This window comes from Acipenser ruthenus, chromosome 22 (genome assembly GCF_902713425.1).
Source record: "Acipenser ruthenus chromosome 22, fAciRut3.2 maternal haplotype, whole genome shotgun sequence".
NCBI lineage: Eukaryota > Metazoa > Chordata > Actinopteri > Acipenseriformes > Acipenseridae > Acipenser > Acipenser ruthenus.
Window position 1 is genome coordinate 19,750,279 of NC_081210.1, and position 15,014 is coordinate 19,765,292.

At 38.3% G+C, this 15,014-nt stretch overlaps 1 protein-coding gene across 1 annotated transcript; it reads right to left on the minus strand.

Annotated features, from left to right (window-relative positions):
* Window positions 1–1,943: 1,943 nt before the first annotated feature.
* LOC117431771 (sodium-dependent phosphate transport protein 2A-like) lies at window positions 1,944–13,211 on the minus strand. Its single transcript, XM_058996090.1, has 13 exons — window positions 13,149–13,211; window positions 11,708–11,824; window positions 11,089–11,250; window positions 10,758–10,892; window positions 10,243–10,386; window positions 9,684–9,795; window positions 9,076–9,271; window positions 8,456–8,551; window positions 7,749–7,869; window positions 5,290–5,457; window positions 4,692–4,808; window positions 3,399–3,523; window positions 1,944–2,771 (listed from the first exon to the last, which is right to left on the minus strand). Exons 2-13 carry the CDS (start codon window positions 11,802–11,804, stop codon window positions 2,199–2,201), a joined length of 2,046 nt encoding a protein of 681 aa, XP_058852073.1. The 5' UTR covers window positions 11,805–11,824; window positions 13,149–13,211; the 3' UTR covers window positions 1,944–2,198.
* Window positions 13,212–15,014: the final 1,803 nt, after the last annotated feature.

Below are 15,014 nucleotides of genomic sequence, written 5' to 3' on the forward strand. Positions count from 1 at the left end.
AAAGAGAGTGGTTTAAAAATGTATGAACTGTGGATTAGCCATTTATTTCATAGTCCAACCTCCCACCAGACTCATATTCATGACTCATAATCCTGCTTTAACTTACTGATTAGCAGGTGTAAGTGAACACTAGGAGCTTCTGCATCCCTACCTGGTTAGCCATACAAAAGGATATGGGTCAGGATTAGACTGTTCAGGAAGGAAAATGTATAATTGTTATACTCATGCCAAACCACTATCTTTAATAGTGGTGTGTTCGAGCAATTCTTAAGATTAGTAAAAATGATCCAAAAGTGTGCACACAATAGTAGCTAAACTGAACAGACTCTCCACAGGGGGTGTTCACAACACCAAAGCATGAACCCCATTCAGAATTTCAGATGCATGTGGGTAGTGAGAGAGCATGCATACATCATACACCCATTGCAAAACACATTTCTCAATAAATACAATCATCAATGAGCACATTATTTGCTATCACTGGTTTATTCTAAAATGGAACCAACCCCCCCCCCCCCTCCCCCCTCCCCCCTCCCCTCCCCCCTCCCCCCTCCCATCCCATCCCATCCCGTCTCGTCCCGTCCCGTTACCTGTAGGCAAGGTTTAAATAAGACACACACACAGTGGGGCCATATTGCTAGGTCAAGAATAAATTGTAGAATTGAGATTTTCATTTACAAAATACAACCAGCGACTATAAAATCTACAGTATTTTAAAACTCATCAAAAAAAAAAAAAAGAGGAGAACAAAGTGAAAGATGTAACAGAGCTTTTATTGTTGACTTTTGTCAGATACATTGAGTTCTACAACCATGTATACAATGTAATGCTATTAAAATAATATAGTCATTGATACAAAGTACAGTCTAACCCTAATGTAATCACATGGTCAAAAAATAACAAATCATATTTAGTTACTACTGACTCATTACTGGAATGATACTACTAGTAATACTTGTACTTGATAACCAAAACTGTAGAAATGTTACCTTTCCCAAAAGAATATTAAAGCACCGTTTAAAAAATAGAGACTTAACAAGAATGCTCTTGAGTTTTGTGCAGTCTTTGAATTGTGTGACTGCAATGTCTGACAATATTGTATTATGAACACCCCAAAAAAACACCCATCATGTTGTATTAGTATTGCTAAGATGACATATATTTGAATATTTTAGCTTTGAAGTTGATAGAAAAATGGTTACTGTAGACAGACAATTTCAATATGTTCAATTTAGCCCAATAAACGTGTGAGCAAGTTGAAAAATGCCGGATCATTGAGCCCGAGATAAATTAGACTGTTTGCCATGGAGGTGCCCGCTATTAGGTACAGTATATCATAAAGTCGGTCAGCCACAAATCAGATCTGAACTGTACAGCTGCCTCTATTGACCTTTCACTTATTCTTATTTTCTTACTTATTATTTACACTTATTTTGCTATGAGGGACTCATCAGTTATCCTGTCGACTGACACACTAGAGACCTTGATGGCTCATATGATTACAAAAGGCACAGCACTGATGAAGCTGTCAAAGGTAATATGTAACTATTAAACTCAATTGGGATTCCCTGGGGATCGTTTGTCTAAATTATGAACTGGGAAATTTTAGAAGTATAATAGCTAATCTGCAGCAGTCTTGTTGCATTTCTGAAAACAAAATTGACTTTTTGTAAGTTGATGAATACTTTTTTGTGTTAATTCATGCTGCCACCCACTTATCGATCCGCAGGACTGAAGATCAGCGGACAACTTCCGTTCTGGTCGTCAAGTCAACTGCCTTCCTTCACCCACAGATTCTAAGGCAAGGGAGTTTCTGACTGACCAGTAGAGGTCGCTAAAGCAAACCTGCCCAAGATAACTTTTTTCCCCTTAACCCTGCAGAGAACAAAGGCAATTGCAGCGTTCTCTAGTTCCCACCCAAGAATATTGGAAACCTAGCACCCTTTTTCAGTTCCTGCTTTTTCTTTTTATTAATGTTATAGCACAATACAAACAATCATAAAAAAGAAAACATACACTTTCCTATTTAACAAATGTCTAAAAAAAATTACCTGCCATTCATAACCACAGGAGAATCAATTGGTTCTTTTGTATACAAACATGCCTTTGGCTGGGATCCTGTTAAAACAGTGTGCAGTCAAACTAGTAAAGATTGATCAAATAACATTGAAAAACAAATCTACTCTGTAACCCATCACCTAAAGCTGTGTGCTTTTCTGCCTCTCTAGTCCGCGGAGGGTCAGCACAGGGGTGGCTGTTGGGCTCTCATCCAGATAGGCAATGGCTGGGTTCTCATAAGCTAGCTTGTCTTTCCCCTGGGGAGACTTCTCTGGGAATGCACACAAGTCTTGGGTGTCGCTCTCCTTTGAGAAGCTGCAATGGTCTGTGCAGCACAGCGTGGCGTTGGTGATGAATGTGTCCATTGGCTTCAGAGAATGCATCCATCCGGGGAGGAAGTCCCAGCTCTGCAGTTTCTTTGGCAGGTGGTCTGGGCTTCTGGTCTGAAGGCAGTTGATGAAGCCGATGAAAACCAAGATCCCTGCAAAGGGAGCTCCTACTCCCACCATGACCTGCCACCCAGCCATGGAGAGCCCGAAGACCAGTGAAGGCAGAAGGAGGAAACAAATGATCAGGTAGAGCACTGCGAACCAGCGGTACTTGGCGGTGCGCTCCCCAAGGGTCTTGGCCATGCGGATGGGCAAGCGTGTGCAAGGGATGGGGTACCACAGGAGGATACCAAAGATGTTGAAGAAGAAATGACAGAGAGCAATCTAAAATAGCATAAAATAGGGGGGTTTATTCAATTAGGATACACAAGGACTGGAGAACCACTTCTGTGAACTGCAGTAATACCCTAATAATACTATCACGTCAAATGAGACTGAGTAAAACAGGTGACAATGGGGGGGGGGGGGGGGGGGGGGGTTATCAGGAGTTCACCAATACCCTAGCAAAAGAGGCATTACAAACATACTGTTTTGATATGCAACTCAAAATATAGTGCTACGTATCTGCATTGATTAAATATGATGAATTAATGAAGACAAAATGCAGGACATGCAAATTAGTGTTGACATGATAGTCAGAAATGTAATACTTTACCTGAACCTAAATTACATATAATTCCTATCATGCTTCACAGTGAGACATTTCAGTGAGATAATGTGGAGATGGTGGAGAGAAGATGACACTAGTAGATATTGAAAGTGTTAACAGTTTGCAATGTTTCTCATTCTTAGACTTATCGCTATACTGCTTTGTGCTTTACTACGCAATTTTATGCTTTTTTTTAGACGGCACACTGTTGAACATTTTTATAAGGGATCAAACCTGGCAACTGAGGTAACAAAAAAAAAAAAAAGAAATCAAATAACTTTCACTACTCCAGTAGCTGTTACCTGAAAAGCTGCTGCCAGCTTGTCCCCCGGACTGGCCAGGGCAGCCAGAATGGCAGTGGTGGTGGTGCCAATATTGGAGCCGAGAGTGAGTGGATAGGCACGTTCAATACTAATCACACCAATACCTGAAACCAAAAGAAACAGGAGCTAAATCCTACATTTCCCTTTCTAACGTCATCTTAATGATTAACTATTCAATGATGTAGCTCAGCTGCTCTGAACCAGGTGGTTTGAACTTAAGCTGCTTGTTAATTACAGGAGTCAGGAAATGAGAATTATTAAATACAGATGAGTCACCTGCTAGTTAATTATCAGCAAGGTAATTAAGCTATTGGGATGCTGCAAATTTCCTCCATTGGGAATTAGAAGAGAACTGTAATAAAGTTATGAAGATTAGACCAATCCTTATCTGCACATATTAGGCAGTTTCCACTTGACTTAAATTGTGATTTTGTACAGCTAATTAAAGGAACATTTCAGCAGGATTTTTTTTCTTTTTAAATTCTGTAAATCTATAATTGAGGACTTAATTCAATCTAGACATTACATATCCAAATCATAGCTAATCATCACCACAGTGGAAATGAGGACAGACAACAGAGTTTAAAATAGCGGACGTGGAAAAATGTTCAATTTTAAAAAGGAGCAATACAGTAACTAATGGATGAACTATTTCTAGGTCATGAAAGCAGTTCTCAGATTGCAAAGCATGTCCAGTATATTGGGTAAGAAATTAGAAAGGTGTCGTTGAATGGGTGGAGACGCACTGGAGGACCTAGGAAGCGCATGACAGGTAAGATTATTATTATTATTTATTTCTTAGCAGACGCCCTTATCCAGACTTACAATTGTTACAAGATATCACTTTTTTTTTTTTTTTACATACAATTATTTTTTTTCACATTATTTTTACATACAATTACCCATTTATACAGTTGGGTTTTTACTGGAGCAATCTAGCTCAATCTGTACCTTGCTCAAGGGTACAGCAGCAGTGTCCCCCACCACGGATTGAACCCACGACACTCCGGTCAAGAGTCCAGAGCCTTAACAACTACTCCACACTGCTGCCCATAGAATTGAATTAACTGTAAGCCACTTAAGTCATATACTGATTAAAGAAAACTACCCCACTAAATAAAGTGACTATTTTAAAGTAGACTGGTTTAATGGTATTTCAAATGTTATGTATATTTAAAAGTGACGCCATGTTTATAATTTAATGGTCTTTGCTTCTGAATTGGAACCAAAACCCTTAGACCCACAAGGCCTAAAAACCCTGCTGAGTCTTACCAATAAGTGGGGTGATGGCAGACGTGAACACTGAGCTGCTCTGAACGATGAATGTCATCCCTGCTCCTACAACCATGGCCAGGTATCCTGTCAGCCACCCAAATGGATATGGAAAATCTGCGGAAGACAACAATTAAACAACTTTGCTCATCTTAAATTCACTTACCAAAGAAACAGATGTACATTTTGTACTATACAAATCCCTCCAGTACTGTTACTTTACACATAAATATAGACTTTTACTCATATGGTGTAGTAGATTACTACACTGATGATTTAAAAAGATACCTAGAAACCCTGCAGGATTATGGCTCTCCAGGACCAGGGTTGGCCACCCCTGCCTTATAGTGTACAATTGCTATTGTATAAATAATAAGGCTAACACTTGTATTTGATGTTTTTCACAACTGTTAGGCAAAATTCAAAACGTTTATAGTCATTAAACATTAACTGCTAGTTTCACATACAATGATTAGCACTCATTTTGGATTGCGATTGGTATCATTTGGTAGTCCAAGATTAGTTCTAAATTGGGTCTGTGAAACCACCTGTGAAGCCTTTAAATGATACACCAGTGATGGGATACTGAGTGACTCACCTGTGTTGATGACTTTCTGGATCACTTTAGCAACCTGCCCCTTCAGGACAGAGTTGAGCAGCTTGACCAGCAGCAGCAGGCAGGTGCAGAGAACCACCAGTGAGGCAGCTAACAGAATGAGCCCCACCACCAAGTCTGGCATGCCAGAATTCACAAAGAGGTGATTACCTGGAAATGGACACAATGACAACAGGGTTGAAGGGCTGACACAGTATGGTTAAACAAGGTTTGGTTATTCAAGTTGTGTTTATGAATAAAAATGATACTTCATGTGAGTTATATACTATTGCAACAGGGAATTCTTAATGAGAAATAAAGCAAATATGACTAACTCAATCTCTTTCTTTAAAAGTACATGGTCCTGTGACAGGGTAGATGATTTCCCTGCACTGAAAAGTTCACCTCCCACCAGCAGAGGGAACAGGAGGAATCTGTCCATCCTGCAGGCTCTGGCAACTACGGGGTTAATTTTCCGTAGGCGTCGGCTTGATAGGAGGCTGGTGGAGGAGAATGACATGCACCTGCCTCCAATCCCAGGTAATGGGGAGGGGGCGGAGCTAAGGTGTACAAAAGGAGCAGTTCTCCACTGTTCAGGGCAGTGTTCATGAAAATAAATGGAAAACATCTGGAAATGGTTTCAGGTTTAAAAAAATAATAAAAAAGAAATAAAAACCCTCAAAAAAGACATTAAAATTTCATTTTTTTCCCTACAAACTCTCAGAAGCAAATTGTGTGTTGGATGCATTCCTTCAATGGGAAGTGCAGCATGGAAAAGTCTGCAAAGGGCGGTTGCCAGTTGTATGGATTACAAATGCTATGAAAAATACTAGAACAATCCAAAAACATGTTATACAAGAAACGGTGTGCATCTTTCATATAGGATGAGGTGTATGAAATTAATGGGTTTGTGTACTTTGATGTATCTCTTTCTTTATTGGACAATCACAATCACAATCTGTTGACTCATTGTAGACAAAGCAATTGGAAGAAGTTTAATGATGGCATTATAATCAAGGTCTGCTTCTCATTGTTAGACTCTAATCTAATCAGTCTAAATAATCAAAACATACAGGAGCACAATAATTAATTAACCAGCAATTTGCAAGTGACCAACAATTGATTAATAATGTCCTTGTAACTATAAAACACTTATTTTGTAACCAAGAGTTTGATACATGCATATCAAATGACATGGCGTTCAGGGGAAGATTAATAAACAGTATTAGTTTCCTTTAAATCACTTCCTTATTTAGCCAATTCATTAAATGTTAACACATTAATTGAGCAACATGGGTTAAATGGTTATTAAATCTGCTGTCATGTTTAACTATTTATTAATGGCTTATTACAGGTTGAGCCAATGAAAAGTGTAACATCATTAAAAAAGTGTACTCTCTGTTCTAGAAAGCTCAAAACAGACCCATCTTTAGACTCTCACTATTAATTCATCACAACTTTTGCAAAACACACAAGGGTACATGGTCACTGAACCCTGAAAGGCACAGATCTCCAACAAAATGTTTTCAAAAGACTGAAGCCAATGTGATGTCTCCTGTGTTTCAGGAATCTAGAAGGTTTTCCGGCAGCATTTGCCTGTTATATCAAATTGTCTTGATACATTAACAACAAAAGCAGATGCACAATCTTTGTTTAAAAGGTCAATTTGATTTTCATGGCTACTCACAACATCTATTTTGAAGAAACTAAGGAGAAATTTACAGTGCACATAATCTAATCATCAAGAATAAATAGGCAGCATAGTTTATAATCTGGCAACATATTCCCAGCTGTCCAGTGCAAAACAATCAAGCAAGAAACAGGTTAAAAACCGCAACTGAATATGTTTCAGGGCTCCTACAGTCTGGTGGGCTGTCTTTTTTTTAATACAATTCTTTATTTTTTTTTAGGTTCATAAATGTGTTTATTAGCTATAATATTCATGCTAGTGCCTTTGCATATTCCCATAGCAACATCTAGCAATTTAAAACATATTTTAAGTTTTAAGCTTGGAGTTGATCAGCCTATAACACCCCCTGGAACAATCCATGGCTGGATTTGTTAGAGCATTAAACAGCCCTGGGGAATCATGTGGTTATCACAGGATTAGCCCTAAAAATAGGTGCTTAATGCAATCCAGGTGGATTCCCTGGAACTGTAGAATGTTCTTATTAAGATTGGTCTTATCCAGGGAGACATAAAATTGATCAATGCTGGGTATTGATTAATTTCACCACTCAGTAACTTTGCAAAACTACAACCCTACTATTAATAATCAAATAATGTCAGACTCTTAAGAAAATATGATATAGGGTTATACTGGTACCCAACTGTTGATGCAACACTAAGGAAAGAAAAAGATAACTTCTGTTCTACAGAATTGCTCACAGAGAGAGAGAGAGCTAGACATTATTGTACACAGTTTCATTCTAATATAAAAAAGAGGGAGGTTATAGACCTACATTTATCAGTATGGGTATCCAGTGTCTGGTTAACCGTGGTCCAGGTTGTGTCTCCCTCTGTCCAGCAGAGTTCAGGTGAGGTGCAGTTCAAGGGAGTGCTCACTGTGACATTCAGAGAGGACTAAGGATGGATAGAAAAAAAGGGAATTGGGGTTACACTTCCAATAGATAACCATTACATGTACAGTATGTTGAGGACATAGCCTCGATTTACTAGGAAGCAAAAAAAGGGGGGGGGGGGGGGGGCTCATTGCATATATCACTAAACTAAAGCAGAGACTATCTATGTGAAAAGGTTTTACATTTATTAACTTCATATAAACTCAAAGAGAATAGATGCAATAAAAAAAAGAATATTTCACATAAACATAAATCTGAACATGTAGGGCCATGTTTTCAAATATTCTAGTCTTCAAAAGGAGAAACACAACTGTGAACTGCTGCAAGTAATACAATTGAATGTCACTTAAGCCCATCTCAAGTTCTTAGTTCCTAAGTTTTAAATAGGAGTCCATTAAAGACAGTAAATATGTTTTGAAAATATCACCCATAGTGCCTGGGTTGGGTATTTCCTGCCACCCAGACACAGATTCAAATTGAAGGACAGGTAGCAATGCTACACATGTCTGTTCTATATGGGGTTAAGCAATGGGCTTCAGTGTTCTATGTAAGGTGCTGGCTCTGTGTGTGGCTGTAGAGACTCTTACCACAGAGACGCTGGTCCTGCACCACACCTTCACCAGGCTCTTATTCCTCAGACTTTCGTCTCCAGTCGCAATGCCTGTGATCACAGATTTGTCCAGCTGTATAAAATAAATATAAAAGAATAGAGTCACAACTGTATATGAAAATGTATTTCTTGTCCTTCATAATCAACCTTTTAAGTACAGTACACTGTAGCAGTGCCCTCTGTTGTATACTAATAGGAAAACTTGTTCTTGTTTTAAGCTGCAGTGTTCATCAGAATTTGAACAGTGCTGACAGTACGCACTGACAGCAGTAGGATGTTGTGGGCCTTTTTTTTGTTTTGTTTACATTTAAACAGGAAATTCCATAACTGACATTTTCTAATGCAACAAACATCTACTTAAATATACACTAAACCTACAGTGCCCATACTATAAATGAAAGCAACATATTTACTAGGCTTTGACAGAAGTTAACTCTGTTTCAATTTAAAGGAAACTTCAAGCACCCTGCCAGTTATTTTTAACATGTTCTAGAACATTACCAGTTTAACAACAGCGACACAATTTGCACTAGAGTAAGAGCCTAGTAAATCTTTAGTTTCTGCACACTTGGCATGTCCCCGAGTAGGAGGCATTACTTGTATGATGAGTTTTGTGAAAGGCTCAGTGATGATCTTCAGCAGCTCAGGAGCGTCCTCTCCACTCCGGATCTGGAAAGTTTCCACTACAATCACAGTGAGGTGATACAGGAGTCCGCTGGCAACCTCGAGGGGCAGCAGCACCAGCACAGAGAGCCAGTTGAAGCAGTCGTGGACTGTGGCACCAGCAAACGCACTGCAAGGAAAGAGAAAACTCAGCAAGGAATAACTGAACTTAAAATATATATTTCATTTTTTTAAAACCCTCTATGTCCTTAATGAGTCATGATACCAACAGTTATTGGAAGATTTATAAGACACAAGAAGCACTATTTTGGATGAAAAGCAAAAGGCACATTTTCAGAGAGAAATTAAAATTAACACATTATCACACTTGCATAGTTGTTCCTTGCTAGATTTATTCCATTAGGATTGGGTTTTTTTTCTCTTAGAAAATGTACTATTAGCCTTTGCCTCAGGTTGTTGATTTGTTTACTGCTAAATGCTCCAGGAACATCCAGACTTTCAAATAGTATTTCTCTATGCAATAAATGCTGTTTAATTGTCAGGGCTGAGCAACCCACAAAGAACCCTGAAAAGCAGCTTACCGCTTAAATTCATTCCTATCTCCAGCCTGCATTAGCGCTACTATTGTATTTGTGACTGAGGTCCCAATGTTTGAGCCCATGATAATAGGAATGGCAGCTTCTACTGAAAATACTGCAGGACAAAAATAAAACAATACAGGCGTAAGAGGTCATTGGCAAGACATTTAAATATGCCGATACAGGGTTGTTATACTGTAAAGTGAAATATCGTTTTGGAAAAAAAGCCTAAAAACTGCATTCTGGTGTTAGTCATTTGGCGGCAGTATTAAATAGTTAACATAAGGCTATAAACTCACACTGTAACCTGTACTATATTGTATTTTGTTTTAAATGACCAGGTGCTAGGAATATGAGCAACCAGACCGCTACTAAAGCTAACCATGTGTTAAATCTGAATTGATCGTACTTATCACAGAATATTTACTATGATCTTCTTTATGATTCATCATTTGGTACCTGTCAAAAAACAAAACATGCTGTACCATAAATAAAGCGCTTTAAGAATTAGTCAATATCTTTTCCACCTTAAACCCTTTCTATGAATGATAAAAAGGCTTACATCCCGAGGATACCATGCTGACAATGATAGACGTTGATGTGCTGGAGCTCTGAACCAGAACAGTCACCAGGATCCCCACCACCAGCCCAGCAACTGGGTTTGACAGAATAGCATTGTCCTTGAAAATATCTCCAGCAACTTTGCCTGCAGGAAGAAAGTGGTAATACTTCATAAATAAAAGATGCTCATTCACAACACACCTGCACAAATCCTGACAGTTTCTTTATTAATTTTCTCAGTTTGTTGCAAAGGGTCAGTTAGGCATCACACTGCTACCACCATATGTAAAGTGATAACAACTGAAACCAAGTTGCAAGGTTTTATGAACAAACTGATTTGAATTCAAACCCTTCTGACTTGTGAGCTTCTACTCTACTGGGTCAGGTGATGCGAAGCTCCTTCAGTTTGTTAGACTGGCTGTCCATTTCATTTTAGTACCCTATCATACTGCAACATGGGAGCATAGCCCTTTGCTAAGTCTATGGTACTTTGTCATAAATGAACATACAAATTACCTCCTGCCAGCTGGAATGCTGAGCTAAGGACATCCAGGGAGCACACAAACATGTAGAGAAATAAAAGCAGCATCGGGACCTTCATGAAGGAGATGAACCGGGATTTTATTTTCCATGTCTCTTCTTGTCTTGGCTCTGAAAGGAAACCCAACACGTTACCAACCTGTTACCAACACACAAGTGATATTCTAAAAGCCCCGAAGCAGGCAGATTGAAATTTAGTTTACAAATTGCTTGTGCAAGCTTCATACGCAAATGCTTCAATGTTTCTTCATGGCCTTAGCCTACCATATCTTGAGCAGCATATGGCCCTATCAATGTGACCACTCACCTTGCACCTTGGGCAGTCTCTGGCATTCCCATGCTTTGGGCAAGTGAGGCTCTGGTTCGAATCGGTCCACACTGCCAACAAGATCTCCTGCTGACCCTGGGCAGAGGTATCCATGGTCAGCAACTGGGAAGGGGTTGGGATGGGTTCCTGGAAGCCTCACGCCTGAAATAGCAGCAGAGTATAATCTTGTTAGATTTGTGAAGGTAAAAAAGGTTGGGCCTGGTCAGTACTGCATAGAGCACCTTTGAATTAAGTGCTTCAGGAAGTGGTGCTGGTGATGCTCTTTAATCCAAGCCAGAGTTACACCAACTCCCCAGCAGAGTGTAGGGGGCCAGTGCAATGAACATTTAAGACCTCATGATTCATCCATATTTATAAAACACTCAGTGGTCAAATATGTAGCAATACTAAGAAGCTTTCTATAACCACATTTCTTAAAGACCTTGATAAATTTGGCCCATTGTCTCAAAGAGGCCAGGGATTAAATAAACCTTGAGACTGAACTACTCCTGGGTCCCTCCAGGGCAGATTCGACTTGTGGGGCGATGTGTGGGCACGACAGTAGCAATGCAACTGTTTTCACGAAAACTTTAAAGTGAATACATTTACTGATGGTTACCATTGCAGTTAGCCAGTGGGCAGGGTGCTCCTTTGTGGAGGGCCGTCTGAATTCTGGACACATGTGGACTGGAGGTTTCAAGAGAACGAGAAGCCATAATCCCTTGAGTCTGGGAGACTAAACAGAAATTCACAATGACATCCTATTAAACATTACAGTGATACTTTATAGAATCCACATTTTCCTGTTTGTTCTCCTATGATGTGTGTTCAGTATGGATTCCGCTTGAATCATTATTTGCCATGCTTACTAAACCACTTTGTTGGGAAGTGAGGTGGGGAAGCAGATCAGTCATGCACAGGCTTCAGTGGACAAAGCTTCACTGGACTTCATTTGGAACATGCAACAATAATATTCTTCCCTCACAATCAGCCTTTAAGAGTTTTTTTCTGAGGCAATTTATGCAGGAATAGCATGGCAAATAATAATTTTACTAGAATCACAAACCACACAGAACACAGTTAACAATATACTAAACTGGCAAGAAATTAAACTATAAGTCCCTTTACATGGGGCAAAATGAGGTACATTATTAAATTATATAATATGACCATTTTAAAAGATGATCTTTAAATTAAAAAAAACAAAACATTATACTGATAATTGACTAAATTAATTTAATTTTACAATAGGTCAAATCCCAATCCCAAAATATCCAATTGTTCCCATTGTCAAATGTATTATTATTGTATACTGGTATTGGATAAAAAAAAACACATCATTAAACTCTGTTCTTAAATTGAAAACCCTATAATGTGTTACTTTGAAAGCAAGTATACAGTCATTCATTGCAAATACTGTAAAGTGTCATTAATGTTGGTAACATCCATAACTATTAAACACTTACATTTAGAAATACTAAATAAACACAATACATGACAAATGTTTGAACGAGAAGTCTCTCAGTGTTACACTGTGGTGATCTACATGAATATTAGACAGCATGTTCAATTACTTCCTCTTACAAATTGTCCATGTACAGAAATGTTTGATCAAATACATTTTGGCTACAAAGCATTGTTATAATGGAACTACAGTACCACAGGGCAGGGGTTCCCAGACTTTCTTGACTCAAGGACCCCCCCCCCCCCCCAAGCAACTGGTTTCTTAAGATATAGTCTTCATTAGCCCAATAGATAATAAGCATTAGAATTAGCAGGTGGAGTTTGAAATTGTGAAGAGTATAAAAATACTGTACTGGTCGGGATGCTGAATAAACTGGAGTCGCTTCTCTTAAGCTCCAATTAAACCCAGCATTACTAAAGCTTGTCGCCCTTCCTTCTTTACTGTTGTCTTCCATAAAGCAATACATTCTGTATTTGAGATTGCAGTCAACAATAATTTGTATAGCCGTACTGGTTAAATAAGGATAGTGAAGAGGCACTATAATTCAACAGAAATAAGTGATATAAATAAATCAAAGTAAATAAATGTTCCTTACCAAGTTCAAATGAATGCTTCTGTTGTTACATTCACACATGCTCGCCTGAACCAAACCATAGACAGAGAATAACTTTGCAAATATGTTTTTTTATATATACCAGAGTCCAGTACCAAAGTCTGAGAAGCATTCTGTGCTGTTCCACACTAATTAACTAATCATTGATTACAAATTAACAAACTGGAATTTGATTAAGTGAGCTAGAGTTTACAAGAAAATGACTAAACATTTATAGCTGAAAATTCAGTTTGGTACATAATGTAGGTTAGTGCTGTGTGTATGCAAAAATGTGCTTGCATGGTTTTTTTCCATGAACAGCTTTTGCTTTTTCCAATACCAAAATGTGTTCTATATAAATATGTTTATATAAATGTACTTTATAAACCGAATGCTCCAAAGCATTCATAGAGTGCCTTGGTTATGAGGACAGCCCTTCAGTGAAATAACTGCAGTACTCAATCAACAGCAACACCATACAAGGGATATTCTATAAAATAGATTTCTTAAGATACATCCGTTACCATTTTGTACTTATTAATCAAAGTCCAATTCATGCAATTCCTAAACATTCCACGCAATAGAAAGGTACCAATATTGTAGCTAGTTCTACAACTGGAAGTGTATCCATATTGGATTAATTCTAAAAAGGATCAGCCTGTCATTCAAAGGCTTCCAAAAATCCTTGTACCTGTGGGACTATGACCTCTGTGAATATCTTGATTGCACGATAAGACAGATGGACAAACAAATAGACAGCTACAATTTAGTATTCTGCGTCTTTTACAATGAGACATGGCTACCTGTGTACAGTACCTTGTTAGTGTCTACTTAAAGTAAATCCCTATATTTAGACTCATAATATGCATGTTCCTAGAATCTGCCTTTAATCATTCTCTAATGGTTAACACAATGCAATCAAAGTCTAAAGACTACGTTTATTGACCCTAGAGTTTTTTTATGTATGGTTCACTTGCTTTAAGGTGCGTGGTACATTAACAAAATATTAAAAAGTGTATTTATAACTTCACCCTTTGAATTGATGTGGAACTGCATAAAGGACAAGGTATCAACAAGTGACTGCCAAAAACACCACATTTACTGTAAAATAAACCTTATGGAAGGGGATCCCAAACTGGGGGCCGCGAGAGGATTTCAAGGGGACCATAGCACATACAAAAATGTTCTCTCCCAAATGACCCAGACCGGGGGGCATCAATTAATGTACACAAATGCTGCTGTTATGTGCTTTGTATTTATTTTATTTTTTTTGTATGTAACATTGTTTGTAGCACTATGCAAACATCTGAGAAACAACACTGAAAGCAGTAGAACTTCTACCTGTACCAACAAACCTCTCTCACTAAAGGTATCAAAATCTAAATTTCAGGTGGGGGTTATCAATGACAATGCCTTATGTTATGGGGAGGCTTGGAGACAAAAAAGTTTGGTCACCCCTGCCCTGTGGTACAGTAGTTGCGCAATATAATGTAGGCAGAATTCCACATCTTACAGACCCTTGTCTTTTAATGTTTGTGTACATTTTATTTAGAAAGGGTACTTAACCCAGCATACTACAGAATGTACATCATGGTTGTTGACCTTGTTGGTAAGCCATGGTCAAAGGTATCATGATTGGACCATGGTCCGCCATGGTAATTTCTTTGTATTTGCACATTCCCCAAAATATAAATAACAATGATTTGGGCATTCTTTTAATTGAAAAGTTTTTTTGTTTTTTTTTTATTATCTAAATGTTGTTTCTTTATTCTCTTTACATATTGACCATTTAAATAAAAAAAAACACAAGCCTGTCAATTTCAAAATATGACTGTAAGAGTATATTACATGTCTATACTTAGTACAGCA